General features: G+C 52.6%; 1 protein-coding gene across 2 annotated transcripts in view; it reads left to right on the forward strand.

Moving 5' to 3' along the window:
• The first annotated feature begins 1,617 nt into the window (after nucleotides 1-1,617).
• Nucleotides 1,618-13,460, forward strand: part of ITGA11 (integrin subunit alpha 11) — a 53,419-nt gene continuing 41,576 nt past the window's right edge. For both annotated transcript variants that reach the window (XM_037394303.1, XM_037394302.1), the window contains exons 1-2: nucleotides 1,618-1,784; nucleotides 9,540-9,651. In XM_037394303.1, the coding sequence (XP_037250200.1) occupies nucleotides 1,733-1,784; nucleotides 9,540-9,651 (164 nt within the window). In that variant the 5' untranslated portion in view covers nucleotides 1,618-1,732. The remainder of the gene's footprint in view (nucleotides 1,785-9,539; nucleotides 9,652-13,460) is intronic.

Genomic DNA, 13,460 nt, shown 5'->3' on the forward strand with positions numbered 1-13,460 from the left:
TACGAGAAAAACAGCTGGAAAATGTAGTTAGGAACTGAAAATATCTGTCAAGCCGCATTTTGCTGGTGGAAAGAGCACTGTACAAACAAGCTAAAGAGCATCCACATCTCTGTGCCGGTTTTGGATCCTACTGCTGCTTTGATCTCCGTTCCAGACATGTGTCCTCTCCCGCCTGCAGACCCCAAACGTATATTTTCAGGAGGGAAATGGGGAGAATGAAAAGAAACTGGATCTCCCAGACACTGTTTCATCTAGGAGTGTCTCGAGCAGAGCTTCCCTCCCTCCCACAGACCCCAGACTGTCTGACAGACGCTCAGTAGACAGAGACGTTGGCGTTTGGACCCATCTCAAAAGATTTTCATTCTCTGCTGGGTGGGAAGAGGGACAAAAGTCCCATCAGGGACCTTGACTTGCTTTTCTGCTTCAAGGGGAGAGGAGCTGGCACCACGGCAGTGGTTGCAGCAGGCAGAGTGTTCTGGCTTTGCTCTTCTCCTGGCTGTGAGGTCGGCCTCGCCAAGCTTGCTTGCTGCAGGTAGCAGCTGCAGGTGGAGATACTCCCATCCGCAACCAGGGCTTGGGTTGGAGGGCAGGTGGGGAAGGACCTCCTGGGTCACATCTACTCTATAAACCAAAGACTGGATTTATCTTTTCTATATGGAAGAAGTGGAAGCAAGTCAATGGTGTCCCAGCCCTAAAGCCTTGCCATGGTTGGAGCTGAGCTCCTGCTGGAGCTGCCTCCCAGGCCTCTCCCCCAAGGGGTGTCCCCAGCCCAGGGAGGAAGAGGATGGATGGAGAAAGTCCCGCCTTGGGGATGCTGATGTACTTCACGTGTTTTGGGCTGCTTAGCCAAGCACAGAGTGATGGAGCCCTAAATGACAGCAGCGCCTGGTGCAGGGGCACTGGGGATACCAGCCCAAGAGCTGTGTGCAGCAGGAGCACCCCATTGTGCCCAAGGATGGCCATGGCAGAGGGGAAGAAAATGCCCATTAGCAATTTTCCTCCTGTTCCTTTGCTGTTTGCTTCCCAGCCAGGCTCTCCTGAGTGCCTGTGCCAGCAGACACGTGCTCGTGCCTGGGTAGGTGCTGTGACCAGCTGCCCCAGAGCTACGTGGTGCATCACAGAGCTTCCTTGGTGCCACGGGCTCTGGCCCCATTCTCTTCTACCCTGGAGGTGGCATCTGTGTGGAGATGGCACCTAAACGGAGGTGGTACCCAGCTGGAGGTGGCATCTGGGCAGATGTAGCAACCAAGCTTAGGTGGCATCTGCCTGAGCAGAGGTGGCACTCAAGCAGAGGTGACATTCAAGCAGAGGTGGCATCCATGCCAAAGTGGCACCTGAATGGTGGTGGCACCCAGCAGAGGTGACCCCGTGCAGACCTTCCATCACCAAGCCCTCATCAGGATGAGGGGGTCCCCAGGGGACCCCAGTGGGGTGCCACAGGGAGAAAACCAGGGTGCTGCAGTGGGTTGAAGTTCCTAGCTGGATGGCCCTGCTGGGAAGCCAATCCCTAAAGGGTGCCGTGGCCGTGTGAAGGCTGTCCCCTCTGCCGTCCTCTTCTGCTGTACCTCCTACAAGTTTCACTCGTCCCTCCCACTCCCTCCCAATGCTCGCCTTCTGTCAGGGAGCCGGGAAAGGCTGGGGATAAGGAAAGGCTCTCCGAGTGAGGCTACCAGTCTAGCTGGCTGCCTCCCGCGGATGCTCGGGGCCGGGGAGCAGGGCAGCCGGTGCTCCCATGGACCTCCCCAGCGGGATGCTCCTCGCCTGCTCCCTCTGCCTCCTGCCGGGTAAGTGCCTGATCCCCCTCCTGCGCCCACACCAATTCCCCAGGCAAGGGGAAAGCAACCGGGAGTAACTTTTGCTTATTTGGGAAAGGTGCTGGAGAAAGCCCAAGGTTAATAAGGCTGTTGGAAAAGTCTTTTCAGGAACAGGATGGAAAGAGCGAGGTGGGCGCCTTTGAAGCGGGCGAAGGGGAGTTGAAAGGGATGGAGATCTTTGATGGGCTCCCCAGGAATGACTGGGTAGGTGGGTGGGCAGCGTGGTGTCCTCCCAGTCCCCCTCCTCGGCTGGGCTGCTGTTGGAGCAGGATTAGTGAGTGGTTTTCTGGAGCATCAGATGGTGGGGGGGGGGGGGGTGGGGGTGGGGGGGGTGGGGAAAGCCCTCCAAAATAAAGCAAGACCCTTTTACCTGGAGTTAACTTTTGTGACCCACAGGTGGTTTGTCCCATCGCACACGCAAGGGAAAGTTGCTCGGGGTTAAGTAAGTTGAGAGAGGTTTCAGGCAAGCATTTGGTTTCAGGAGGCGACCCCGCAGCTTCTCCCATACAGCTCGGTGTGTGTGGGACGAGACCTGCGGGGGCTGGGGTGGGAGGGGGGGTTTATGCTTCTTGCTGGCCCCTCGCTGGTGTGCTCAGGCTCTCTTCTTGCAGAAGGAGGCTCCCCAGAAGTAGTCATTTTTGCTGCAATTACATCTGGCATCCCCCTGCACGCAGCCCAGGCTCAGAGCAGCCAGACTGGGACAGCTCGGTGCTGCAAAGGGGGGAAAAAGAGCTTTTTCCCGGTCCCAGGAGCACTGCCACAGGCTCACGCCTCCCTGCCAGCCTGCAGCGCTTCTGCCACTGCGAACATTTCTAAACACCCTGACGGAAAAGCACACCAGGGTGGTTGGTTGGTTTGGTTTTTTTTTTTTACTTCTTTTAATTTTTTCCCCTTTCTAATTGCACAGTTGCTTGAGCCTTTAAAGCAAGCCGCAGCGGAGCTGCCTTTCTTTGCTTAATAGGGAACATGTGTGTGTGCCTTGCATGGCGGCGGCGAGCCTGGCGGGGCGCGGGGCTGCCTGCGTGGAGCTGCCGGCCGATGGCTCCGGCACAGAGATGGCGGCACAGCCCCAGCCGTGCTTACGTGGGCAACCGAGCCCGTGGAGTGAAATCTCCTTAAAGACGGGCTGCTGGTAGATACAGGATGGTTACTGCAAAGCGTAGTTGCGGGATGTGGTAAATCGGCAACTCCACCTTGAGCTGAGCAGAAATCCTCCACGTGAGTGTTTCTGCCCACGGGGGTTTTGCCCACGGGGGTTTCTGCCCACGGGGGTTTCTGCCCATGCCAGGGGTGGGCGGCAGTAGCAGCCCTGCTGCAGCGAGCATGAGCTGTGTGCCGGCGACAAGGGTTAATTCTTCCAGTGCCCTGTGGTGGTCTCCAGACCAGGATGTGTTGTGGCTACCGGTCAATATATTTTCCCGAGGATTAATGCTGATGTTTTCCCATCTGACTAAAAGTAACTTTTGCTGTGTGGGACCTCTCCCAAGACCCTGGGCTGAGCCGAGGGTGCTGGGCTGGGATGTGCATCCTTGGGATGGTCCCTTCGCTGCACAGGCAGCGCTGCCTGTCCTGGCACAAACCCTGGGGTGTTTTGCGTGAGAGAACCCCACCACCACCCCAGCTCTCTCTGATGGTCCTGGGGGAAACCTCCTGCACATGGGCTCTGTCCTTGCTCTTGCACCATCCCACGGGCTGGGAGTCCCCAGAGACACAGTGGCACCCCCGGCAATTGCCCGGTGACTACTCAGTGCCAAGGGAGGAGGCAGGTGATGCCAGCAGCTGGTCCCCTTCCAGCAAGCACTGTGCAGGGCTGGGGACCCCAGCGCTATGTTTCCATGCACAGCCCACCCTGGGGGACAACCCAAGGAGTCCCTAAATGTCAGATCATGCCAGCTCCTCTTCCCTGAGGCTTCAGTGCAAGCAGGGCACAGTTCTGGGCTAAAAGCGGGAGAGCCCGGCTGAGGGGTGTCGAGCCATGGCTTGTTAAAATCAACACCTTCGGTGGCAGCAGATGACCCCATTGCTTGTTGACACTGTTTGCTGGCAGGGAAGCTGTGACTTCCAGAAGGATCCAGGGCAGATGTGCTGAGATGCCATAACTCCCCTTGTATCAGACCATGCATCTGTTTGCCCTCACTGGTTTCCTTGTCCAGAGCAGTCAGCTCATTCCCTCTCTAAAGGGTCACCAAACAGTATCATCATGTTTGCTCCATGGGGCATGTTGGGGATTATCCAGGTGGGTTCCTAAGGGAGCCTCCAGTCCAAGCTTTGATGGTGGGTACTTAATTTTGGGGGGTTGCACAGCCCCCACAGTAGGGTTGAGTGGGACCCCCTGCCCACCTACCAGTTGTCCACCTGTTGCGACGGAGGGAAGACACAGTCGCTCAATATGAGTGATCAGCAGACTTCCTTTATTGTCTCTTACAGTCACCTTTTATGCCTTCTTATAATTAGCTCATACATATTACAAAAGTTAAGCTCATTATTGGTTAGTTGCCTAAATACCAAGCCCACCCCTAGTTTCTCTTCTGTAGTTTTCTGTTCCCACCTGCAACATTCTTTTCCCACCGAAATCTTCCTGTTACTGTGTAACAAGAACAGCCAAAGACAGTGTATTTTGCTTTACTTCAGATAAGCTGAGAGCGATGTGCATTTTTGTCCAGCCAGCTGGACTATGTCTATGTGACCCTTTTCAGCTAGCCAGTTATCCACATCCATCCACTGACCAAGGTTTGGCCAGGGAAAATCTAATAAACACCCCACCCCACGAGGTGCATGGAGCTCCCATGCCCCGACCCCAACCCCCCCAGCCTATCGCTTTCCTGGCAGCTGCCTGGAAAAGGGGCGATCAGAGACCTGCCGCTAGTTATTCCTGATGCTGCTTGCATTATCACTAATGAATGCGCTGCAGATGCATAATCAGCATGTTCCTTAGCGCTGCAAAATGTGGCTATCAGGCAGCTCCTCCCCGGCTTTTGGGGGGGCCAGAAAGCTGGAATTATGGAAGCACAAGGTACTTGTGTATCTAATGCCCCAGGGCTGTTTGTCAAAGATTTTGTGGGTAACCAGGAATGTTACAACACACAAGCCCGCGATGACTGATCCTCTGTTCATCCTCAGTATTCCCTGGCTCACCATCCACTGCTGCCGCAGCCACCAAACCCTGGGTTGTTTCCTAATAGCTGATGACAAATGCTGGCTTTGAGATAGCAACCTGGAGAGGAACTGGGTGCTTTCAGCATCTCATTTGGCAAAGAGTGCTTCATGGGGATTAGAGCTAGAGGGAAGTGTGAGGACATGTGGCCCACCCTGCTCCATCTCGTGACCTGCTAGCTTTTGCCCAAATACCCTGTATCAAGATTAAAGGTTTTTCCAGTTACACTAAATATTTCAGTCCTAAGAAAAGAAAATAAAGCACATGGCAGATGGGTTGCAGAGGAGCATCCGATGCCACCAAAGCCCATGTGGTGGTGGGGATGGGGTCACAGGAGCCCAGCCCAGCACTGGGTGCCCAGTGGCATCCCCAGGGATGCTGAGAATACAGGGGTCACAGCGGCGATGCTGGGGTCCATGGACCCACTGCTCCATCACAGAGGGCACCTCTCCTGTATGGGTTTGAGCAATGAGAGAAGAAGCAAGGAGCAAGAACAGCAAAAAGAGTTTAAAGTGCCAGACTGAGCTGCTTGAATCCGGCACGCTCCAGGTTTTTGGCAGATGTAAGCTTTCCCCCCACCACACACTCTCAGGCTCCTCCAGCGAGCAGCTTGCTTGTCCCTGCAAGAAAGCAAGAGCCTGGTGTGGCACGTGCTGTTCTTGTGTCCCACACATAACCTTTTCCTTGGGTCACCTGTAGTGTCTCCACATCCCATATCTCCTCCAGGGCTGTCCCTGGGGACCCGCAGCAGCCCAGCAGCGGGCCAGTTGCCTTTGCCCTGGGAAATTCAGCAGAAAAGCTGGTGCAGATCCGGACGTAGGTTCCCATGGGCCAGACTCAGCCGCAGCCTTTGAGATGCTTTTCCTCGCTGTGTCACTGTCCCGTGTTGGCTCGGCTTCTCTCCAGAAACTCTGTCTGGAGTTGCACGATGCAGTCAAAAATATTGACTGCATTTTCCTCACAGTCAAAAAAAAAAAAAAGCAGGAAATCCACTGCCTGGCTCACATCTCCTTAAACTGTAAAGGTTTGGAGCAAAGGGAACGAGCTAAAACCCCAAACCCCTCAAGGCAGCAGAAGCAGGGTTAGGGCATCACAGCAAACACTGCCAGCCTGCGTTACAGCATCCTCACGCAGTGAGGGCCATTGCCTGCCCAAAGGATGCAGGCAGAGGTATGGGCAGGAGGATGGTGCTGGGACCCTGAGAGCATCCCCCTCCCGGAGGTTTCCCTTACAAGGAGGACTCATTTTTATTCTTTTTGGCAGGAAAGGTGGCTTTTATTCCCAGTATTGTTTTTCAAATGTGTTTTATTTTTTTTCTTCTCAATATTTGACCTGACAAGAATCAAAAGTTTGGACTCAACAGAAGCTCCAGTTCGGAAAGGAGGTATTTGAGGCTTCCTGCCTTGGCAGACTCACAAGCAAAACATGTGGCTTTTGGTCACTTATTTATGACAGTGATGTCACTCCTGACAAGAAAATGAGACTCGGTTCTTCGGGTTGCTAAATCTCCTTGACAACCCCTCAAAAATCTCCCATTAGTTGAAGCCAGTTTAAATATTCTCTGATTATATGGGTTTTTTTCTTTCTGCCTCGAATGCACCCACATCTGTTGGCTTTCTGAAATTCCTTCTCTTTGCCATCCATTGCCTGGAAATTTGCTTCTAGATCATTTTGTTTTTCCAGCCCCATCGCCTTCCCTGCTCTCCGTTACCTGCTGCGAGTGGGATGATCCGGCACAGGGCATGAGCCCCTTGCACCACTTCTCCCTGCTCCCCCCTGGTTCAGAGCCCTTTGCGCTTAATGAAGCATTCCTGCTATTTATTTGGGAGTTTATGTTGCTTTTCATGACCAGTCTGGCTGCCTTTTGCAGGAGGCTACAGCTGCACAATGATGCAAGGAGCCATGGGATGGGGGTCCCCAACCTGTCCCAGTGTTCCCACTCCCCAAAAACCTCTGCCTGGAGCTCTGCAGTGCAACATCAGAGAAACTGCTGAATGAAAAAAAAATCAGAAGAAACCCCATCACATCCTCTCTGACATTGGCTCTGCACCCAAGTGAAGATGCTTCTGCATTACCTGGAATTGAACCTTGCTTAACATACAAAACCCGCTCCCCAAAAGATCCCCATCTTCCAGCCAGATCCAGGGTGTCACCACATCTGGCTGGTGGTGGCAGTGTGACACCCCAGGGTGCTCCCCACAACCTACCCCCCTCCCCTTGCCCATCACTTCTCTCAATGGCCAGCCCTGGTCTCTGTTTCTCCACTGGGTAATAGCTAACTCAGACGAGGTTTTAATTTGTTTTGTAGTGTTAAATAAGGTCAATCTACCACAAAATATGCTGGCTCTCATCCCACTCGCATCTCCCTTTTTCCCCCCCTGCTTTCTAGAATTTCTTTTTGAGGGATTTTAAAGCTCCTTACCTCAGCTTTCCTTGGCGAGACTGCAGTTCTCTGCTTAAGGAGCCAATGTTGCAGATTTGTTCCTATGACTGCAAAAAAATCAGGTTTATCCCTAACATTCCTACCTATTAAAACACTTTCCATCCTGAATTTTTCTGCCTGGGAAGCAGCATTCCCAACCTCTCCTGTTGACAACCCCTCTATACCCCTATAAATACCAAACGTGATCCTTCTGCTGCTTTTAAAGCTGTTCTTAATAAGGATGCCAAGATCTTTTATTTGCACGGACCATCCAGCAGCTACTTTCTGCCTGAAGGCAAACAGAGAGCCATGATATCCTGGCTATCAGTATCCGTCCCGCACGATCACTCCTTGCTGGAACCTGGGCCATGCTCCTCTATGCTTAAGCAAATCCACGGGGATAATACTATTATTAAGAAAAAAAATACCTCCTTTTAGAATCCATGAAGCATTTGCACCTATGCACCCTCCATGCAAACCATGGAAGGTTTGAGCATGCTGCTGGCCTGAGCCAATGTGTGTGTGTTTGGGGATAAAGATGTGCACTGGGATATCGTGGGCTGATGCCTGCTGGCTGTGGGACACGGACGGCTGCAGCATTCTGCAGCCCCCAGTAACAGAGGCAGCACAAGGCCAGAGCTCCTTGGCACAGACAGTGCCCTTCCCCCACTGCCCAGGGGTGGTCTTCGCCTCCAGCCAATTTCTCCGTTGAATGCACCCATGGGGTCTGCGGGCACAACTCGAAGCAGCTCCTGCACCCATGGATATGCAAAGGGGCATCTCCAGCAGCCCAAACACACCCCAGTTCTGGGGAGATTGACTTGATGCCCCACCTGCACACCCTGCTGCAGGGTCTGGCTCCTGGGCTGCCAGACCAATCCCCCAGGATTTGCTCCCTGGCAAGCAAATTGCTCTTCAAGGTTGACGCATGTGGGCTGTGAGCAGGGATGCCACGGCCAGGGAAACTGCTCCTGCTGTCCTGCAGGAAGGGGCATCCTCCAGAGCAGCCTTGGGGAGAGGACTAAGCCCAAAAATTACCAGTTCTAAGCATCCATCCTGAGGGATATTGCCCCCCAGAGCTGCCTTTCTGTAGCAAACCCTCAGCAACACCGGCTTTTGCTTGCACAGGAAAAGTGAGCCCCAGCTTTGGCTCTTTGGTACTGCAAAGCCCTTGGGGACAGCAGGATGTGGCCCACGGGGACAGCCGGGCTGGGTGATGGGCTCCGGACCAGGCACACTTGGCATGGCCACACATTTTGTATGTACCCGCAGCATGTGGCCCCCACTGGGCCATGTGGGGACGTGGTGGTGGCCATCTCCACTGCAAGCAGCTGCTGCTCCACAGCTGGGAAAGCAAAGCAGGGCAGCATCACCCACCTCAGGGGGCTTGGGCAGATGTCAGAGGGGAGGAGTGTGCTCTCCTTTCTCCTACCCATGCCCATCCTGGCAGCCCTGGCTTCAGCTGATTTTATAGCAGCCTAGAAGAAAAACATTTTTTCCTTTATTATAAACCAGAAACACACTTTTGCTTTGGTATCAGCAGTGGGCAGCAGCTCGGCAGCCCCTAGGAGCACATTGGTGCTGGCTGAGGTGAAGCCCCTTTGCAGTTGAGCTGGGGAAGGGGCTGTCCTCCAGGGCTTGCACAGCTGTGGCCTCTAAACCCTAAATGACCTGCTTAAAGCTGCAGCCCTGGGGCTGGCTGCTCCCTGGGGGCTTGTTGCTGGGGACAGGAGTGCTGAGTGGCTGCAGGTGAAGTGGGATTGGTGTGCTTTGGAGCTTAAAGCCTCATCTGCATCATGGCTGGCTGTGGGAGTGCTGTGCTACAGAGATGCTGTGATGGGGCAAAATCAACCCTGTTTCATGTGGGATCCTCCTGGGGCATATTATACAACTTGGGGGAGCAGCAGCATTACCAGGATTGTTGAGGTTGGAGGCTCCTCTGAAGGTCATCTAGTCCAACTCCTGCTCAGGCAGAGTCAGCTGAAGAAGGTTGTCCAGGGCTGTGTCTGGTTGGGGTTTGGATATCTCCATGGGTAGACACTGCACAGCCTTTTGGGGTGACCTGCTCAGTCTCTGACCACAGCAAAAAAGTGTTTTCTCCTACCATCTCAGCACCTTGGCTGACAGGATCCTTCTTGTCTCTCCCCAGGGTTCAGTGACACCTTCAACATTGACACCAGGAGGCCCAAAATCATAGCTGGCTCTAAGGAAGCGTTTTTTGGCTACACAGTGCAGCAGCATGACATTGAGGGGAAGAAATGGTAAGTGAGCTCTGCGCTGGCATCTAAAGCAACTTACCCAAAATGCTAAATATCTCCTGCTCCATCTGACCGGTGCTGTTTGGGGTGGGCAGAAAGTGAGGTTTGCACTTGGTGATGCTGGTAGCAAGCCAGCCTGGGCAAAGTAGACAACAGAAATCCTTTTCCTTTAAAATGAGGGGTTTGGTGGCAGGGGGGTAACGGTGTATTTTGGGTTGGATAGCTGCATGTGTATGGAGGGTACCATGCTCTGGCTCCTGCCCAGCTGCCTCAGCGCCTCAGCAGGTGCTGAGCTCAGGGCTTTGCTCCAGGCAGGTTCATGGTTCCCCAGGGCCCCTTGGCCTCTAATGCTTGCTGGAAACCCATCTCAGTTTTGGGTTGAAGCCATCCCATTTTATATAGTTTCCACCAAAGAGCCATGGTCTGCAGAAATGCTCAGACCTGCCTGCATCCATCAGTAGTGCAAGATGAGACTCAGCTGGGCTTTGCTCAGGTTTTGGGTTTCCTGGCAGGTTTTGCTCCTTGCTAGGGTTGATCCTCATGCAGGGGTCCTGCACAGATGTTGGCAGAGACCCTTGGTGCTCTCCAGGAGCACATCTGAATGCTGCAGTGACGAGGGCAGCTCAAAAGCTTGTGAAATTCCCTGTAACTCAATTACTGAGGAGCTGAAGGATCTGCCCCAATGGTGGATGACAGCCAGGCTTAAGGCAGCAAGCAAACATGTAATTAATGCAGATGGATACCCCGAGATCTAAAAACCAGACCTGTGCTGCCTTTGCGTGACCTTTGCTGGCACTGGCGGGGGATGCAGGGCTGGACCCTGTCCTGTGTCCTCAGGCAGAGCTGGTATTTCACTGCAAGGAGCAGTAGGGAGGTTTGGCTTTAACCTTGGTCTCTGCAGCTGCCATCAGCATGGCCTGAACGTGCCCGCACGCCGTTCCCTTCTGGTTAATGGAAGGCTGGGGCCAGCTGCCCAGGCACGCTGCGGTGAGCCTTTCTGCTGGCTCCGAGCCCCGGTTTCCCACAAGGATTGCGTGCTTTTCCCAAATGGTACCATGCAGCCAGTTAATGGGGTGATGGTGATGCTCTGGCCCCTGTGCTGTATGAGGGCCGTCCAGGCTCCAATGATGCCAGCTGCATCCCGGGGACCTGTCTGCAATTAAATCCGTGTTAATGCTTCCACTCTCCAGGTCACCATTTCCTTCCACTGTCCAGCACAGAACTGAGTTGATATTCATAAACCTCAAATGGTGGGATAAGGTTCAGCTTTCTGCCAGGAGTGTTTGCTCTGGGATGGGCTGGGAACAGAGGGGGTTGCCTGGGGTGCAGCCCATGAAGCTGCCTCTACCTGCTCAGGACCCATCTCTGCAATGGGGCATTTTAGCAACCAGCATTCCCTCTGAAGTTCAGAGATTCACATCTGCATGGTGGTGATGAGCTTTTCCACTGCTTCAGCTCAAGACCAAGTGCAGGACTGCTCACAGCTGGCTGAGTGTCCCCAGAAGTGTGACCATGCCAGGTACCAGAGCATCCTTGCAGTAGGACATCCCTGTGGTCCATGAGCAGCAGTCAGGGAGCTTTCTCCTAGATCTGACCCTGCCCGGGGCCATGTCAGGAACTAGATGGTCCTTTTCATCGTTGCTGTCCATGAACCTGCATTATGGAACTGTTTCCCAACTGGCCAGCTTATATTTAACAAGCCAGAAACATCTGGCACAGGGGACAGCCCTCCACCCTTTCTTTACTTAAGAACATGGATAATTACCCGAATAAATGTTTTTTGGGGGAGGGGGGTAAAGAATTTTGGGCAGTCTGACAGCACAACTGCTCATGGCCAGAGCCACTGGAACACAGCATAAACGTGGCTGTCAAGTAGTTCCAGTAAATAAAGCAAATTCCTGTGAAGTCCCCTGCTGGAGACCTGGGTAGGGATGGCTGATGTTAATGGATGATGTTGCTCTGCTTGGCATGAAGTCTTCCATCCTCACCTCCCTCCATGCAAGGCTGGAGCACATCTGGGCAGAGCAGTGTGTTTTGTTTCTAAGGGAATCTCAGCCCAGCCTGGTGTCTCCATCCCTCACCTGCTCCTGGGCAGGTGTCTGTGAGATGGTGGGACGGGGACCGTGCTCTCCAGGGCCATTGATCTGATGTCTCAGAGCATGTGAGCTCTTCATTTGCACATACCTCTCCTGTGAAATATTTTCTATCAGGAATAGATCCAAAACACCAAAAATTTGGTGGTATTTGTGCTGGCTCCCGCAAGAGACTTTGGCTCTGCAAAGGTGTCTACCAGGTCAGGGCTAAGCCCAGGAAAGGCTGTTTGGAGATCATGGTTCTCCAAAGCAGATAAGTAGCAGGAACTGAGTGTCTTTGCCACCGCATTCCTCCCTGCTTTTGGAGTAGATCCCTTTTGCATATCTCATTTCATCCTAAACATGCCAACAGTCTCTGCTTGGAGGAGAGCAGCATAACTGGATGTAAACGGCACATAGGTGCCCTGCTCCAAGGTGCTTGTGTGCCACCATGCTCCCCAAGTGACAAAACGACATCCATCGGTGCCATTGGTGGGAAACCCTTGGGGAACTGCAGCCGAGCCTTGCTCTGGAAAGGACTGTCCTCGCCCACCCCTGGGCAGGGGTTGCAGGGTACGGAGGTAGCTGGTGTCCCATCCATTGGGAAGATTTTTTTTCCCCCCTTTTCTCAGCAGGACACTGGAGAAAAGACCAGCTCTGGCTCACTTTGGCCCTTCTCATACCTCTCCTGCCAGCATTGGGCAGGACGCAGCTTAGTTTTCTCTTCTTTTGGTTCTTCTGCATGAAAAAAATGGATGTTCTCTGCACAGAACGAGTGTATGTATACACATAAGTACAGCATCTATTTCAATATGCAATTATGTAGTACAGAATGTCTATTAAATATGTGTACACAGTTAAAAAATGAAGCCACCATGACTCACTCTGGTTAAAGGATAAATGACTGAACAAACAAAACATCTATAGCATAAACCAAGGATGTACAGAAAGGGAGCAGGATGATAATTGTGCCGAGCCTCAGGCAACCCCAGGAGCTGGCAGGAGGCAGAAGAAATGGAGATGCTGAGATGAAACCCCAGTTGCTGGTAAGGCAGAAGCCAGATGAGCCATCCTTCAATGCCATCCCAGTGGAGTTGAACAAAACCCACCAAAATGCAGAAGAGTTCAGAGAAACTAAATAGTTATCTCAGAAGTGTGGTTCATATAGGAGTGATGGCTCTAACAACATGCAGAGACCCGGCTGCCAAATACCAAACGTGGAATCTGAGGATTTTGGCACCTATCCTTCAGTCTGAGACTTTTAATGCTGCTTTTGGCCAGTGCGGATGGTTTTAAAAGAGTTTCAAAGCAGCTTTCATATATATGTGTGTGTGTAAAGGCATATTTGAGTGTATACAAACATATATTATATTCTCTAGGTATATTTTTAGTTGCAACTGTTTCCTTTTTTCTAACCTTTTGAGGAAGGAGCCAGACCATTTGCACATGGGGTCTGTATCTGCAACCCTGATAGTGGAAAATCTGGAAGGAAAGAATTCAATTTATTAAACTCCAGAGGAAAAAACACTTGGAGATATATACTGCTTGAAAAGCTCATCGATCTGTGGGGTGGCTCTTCTCCGCTCGCTGTCTTCCAGAGCAGCAAGTGGCTTTCAGGCTTCTTTCTCAAACACTTTCTCTCCCTTTTTCATTAATCTGGAGGTGCAACCCAAGTGCCTTCTCCAGGTATAAGAATGGAAAAAATGACAACAGGCTAGTGAAACTCATCCTGACGTGCAA

This window comes from Falco rusticolus, chromosome 7 (assembly GCF_015220075.1).
Source record: "Falco rusticolus isolate bFalRus1 chromosome 7, bFalRus1.pri, whole genome shotgun sequence".
Classification (NCBI taxonomy): domain Eukaryota; kingdom Metazoa; phylum Chordata; class Aves; order Falconiformes; family Falconidae; genus Falco; species Falco rusticolus.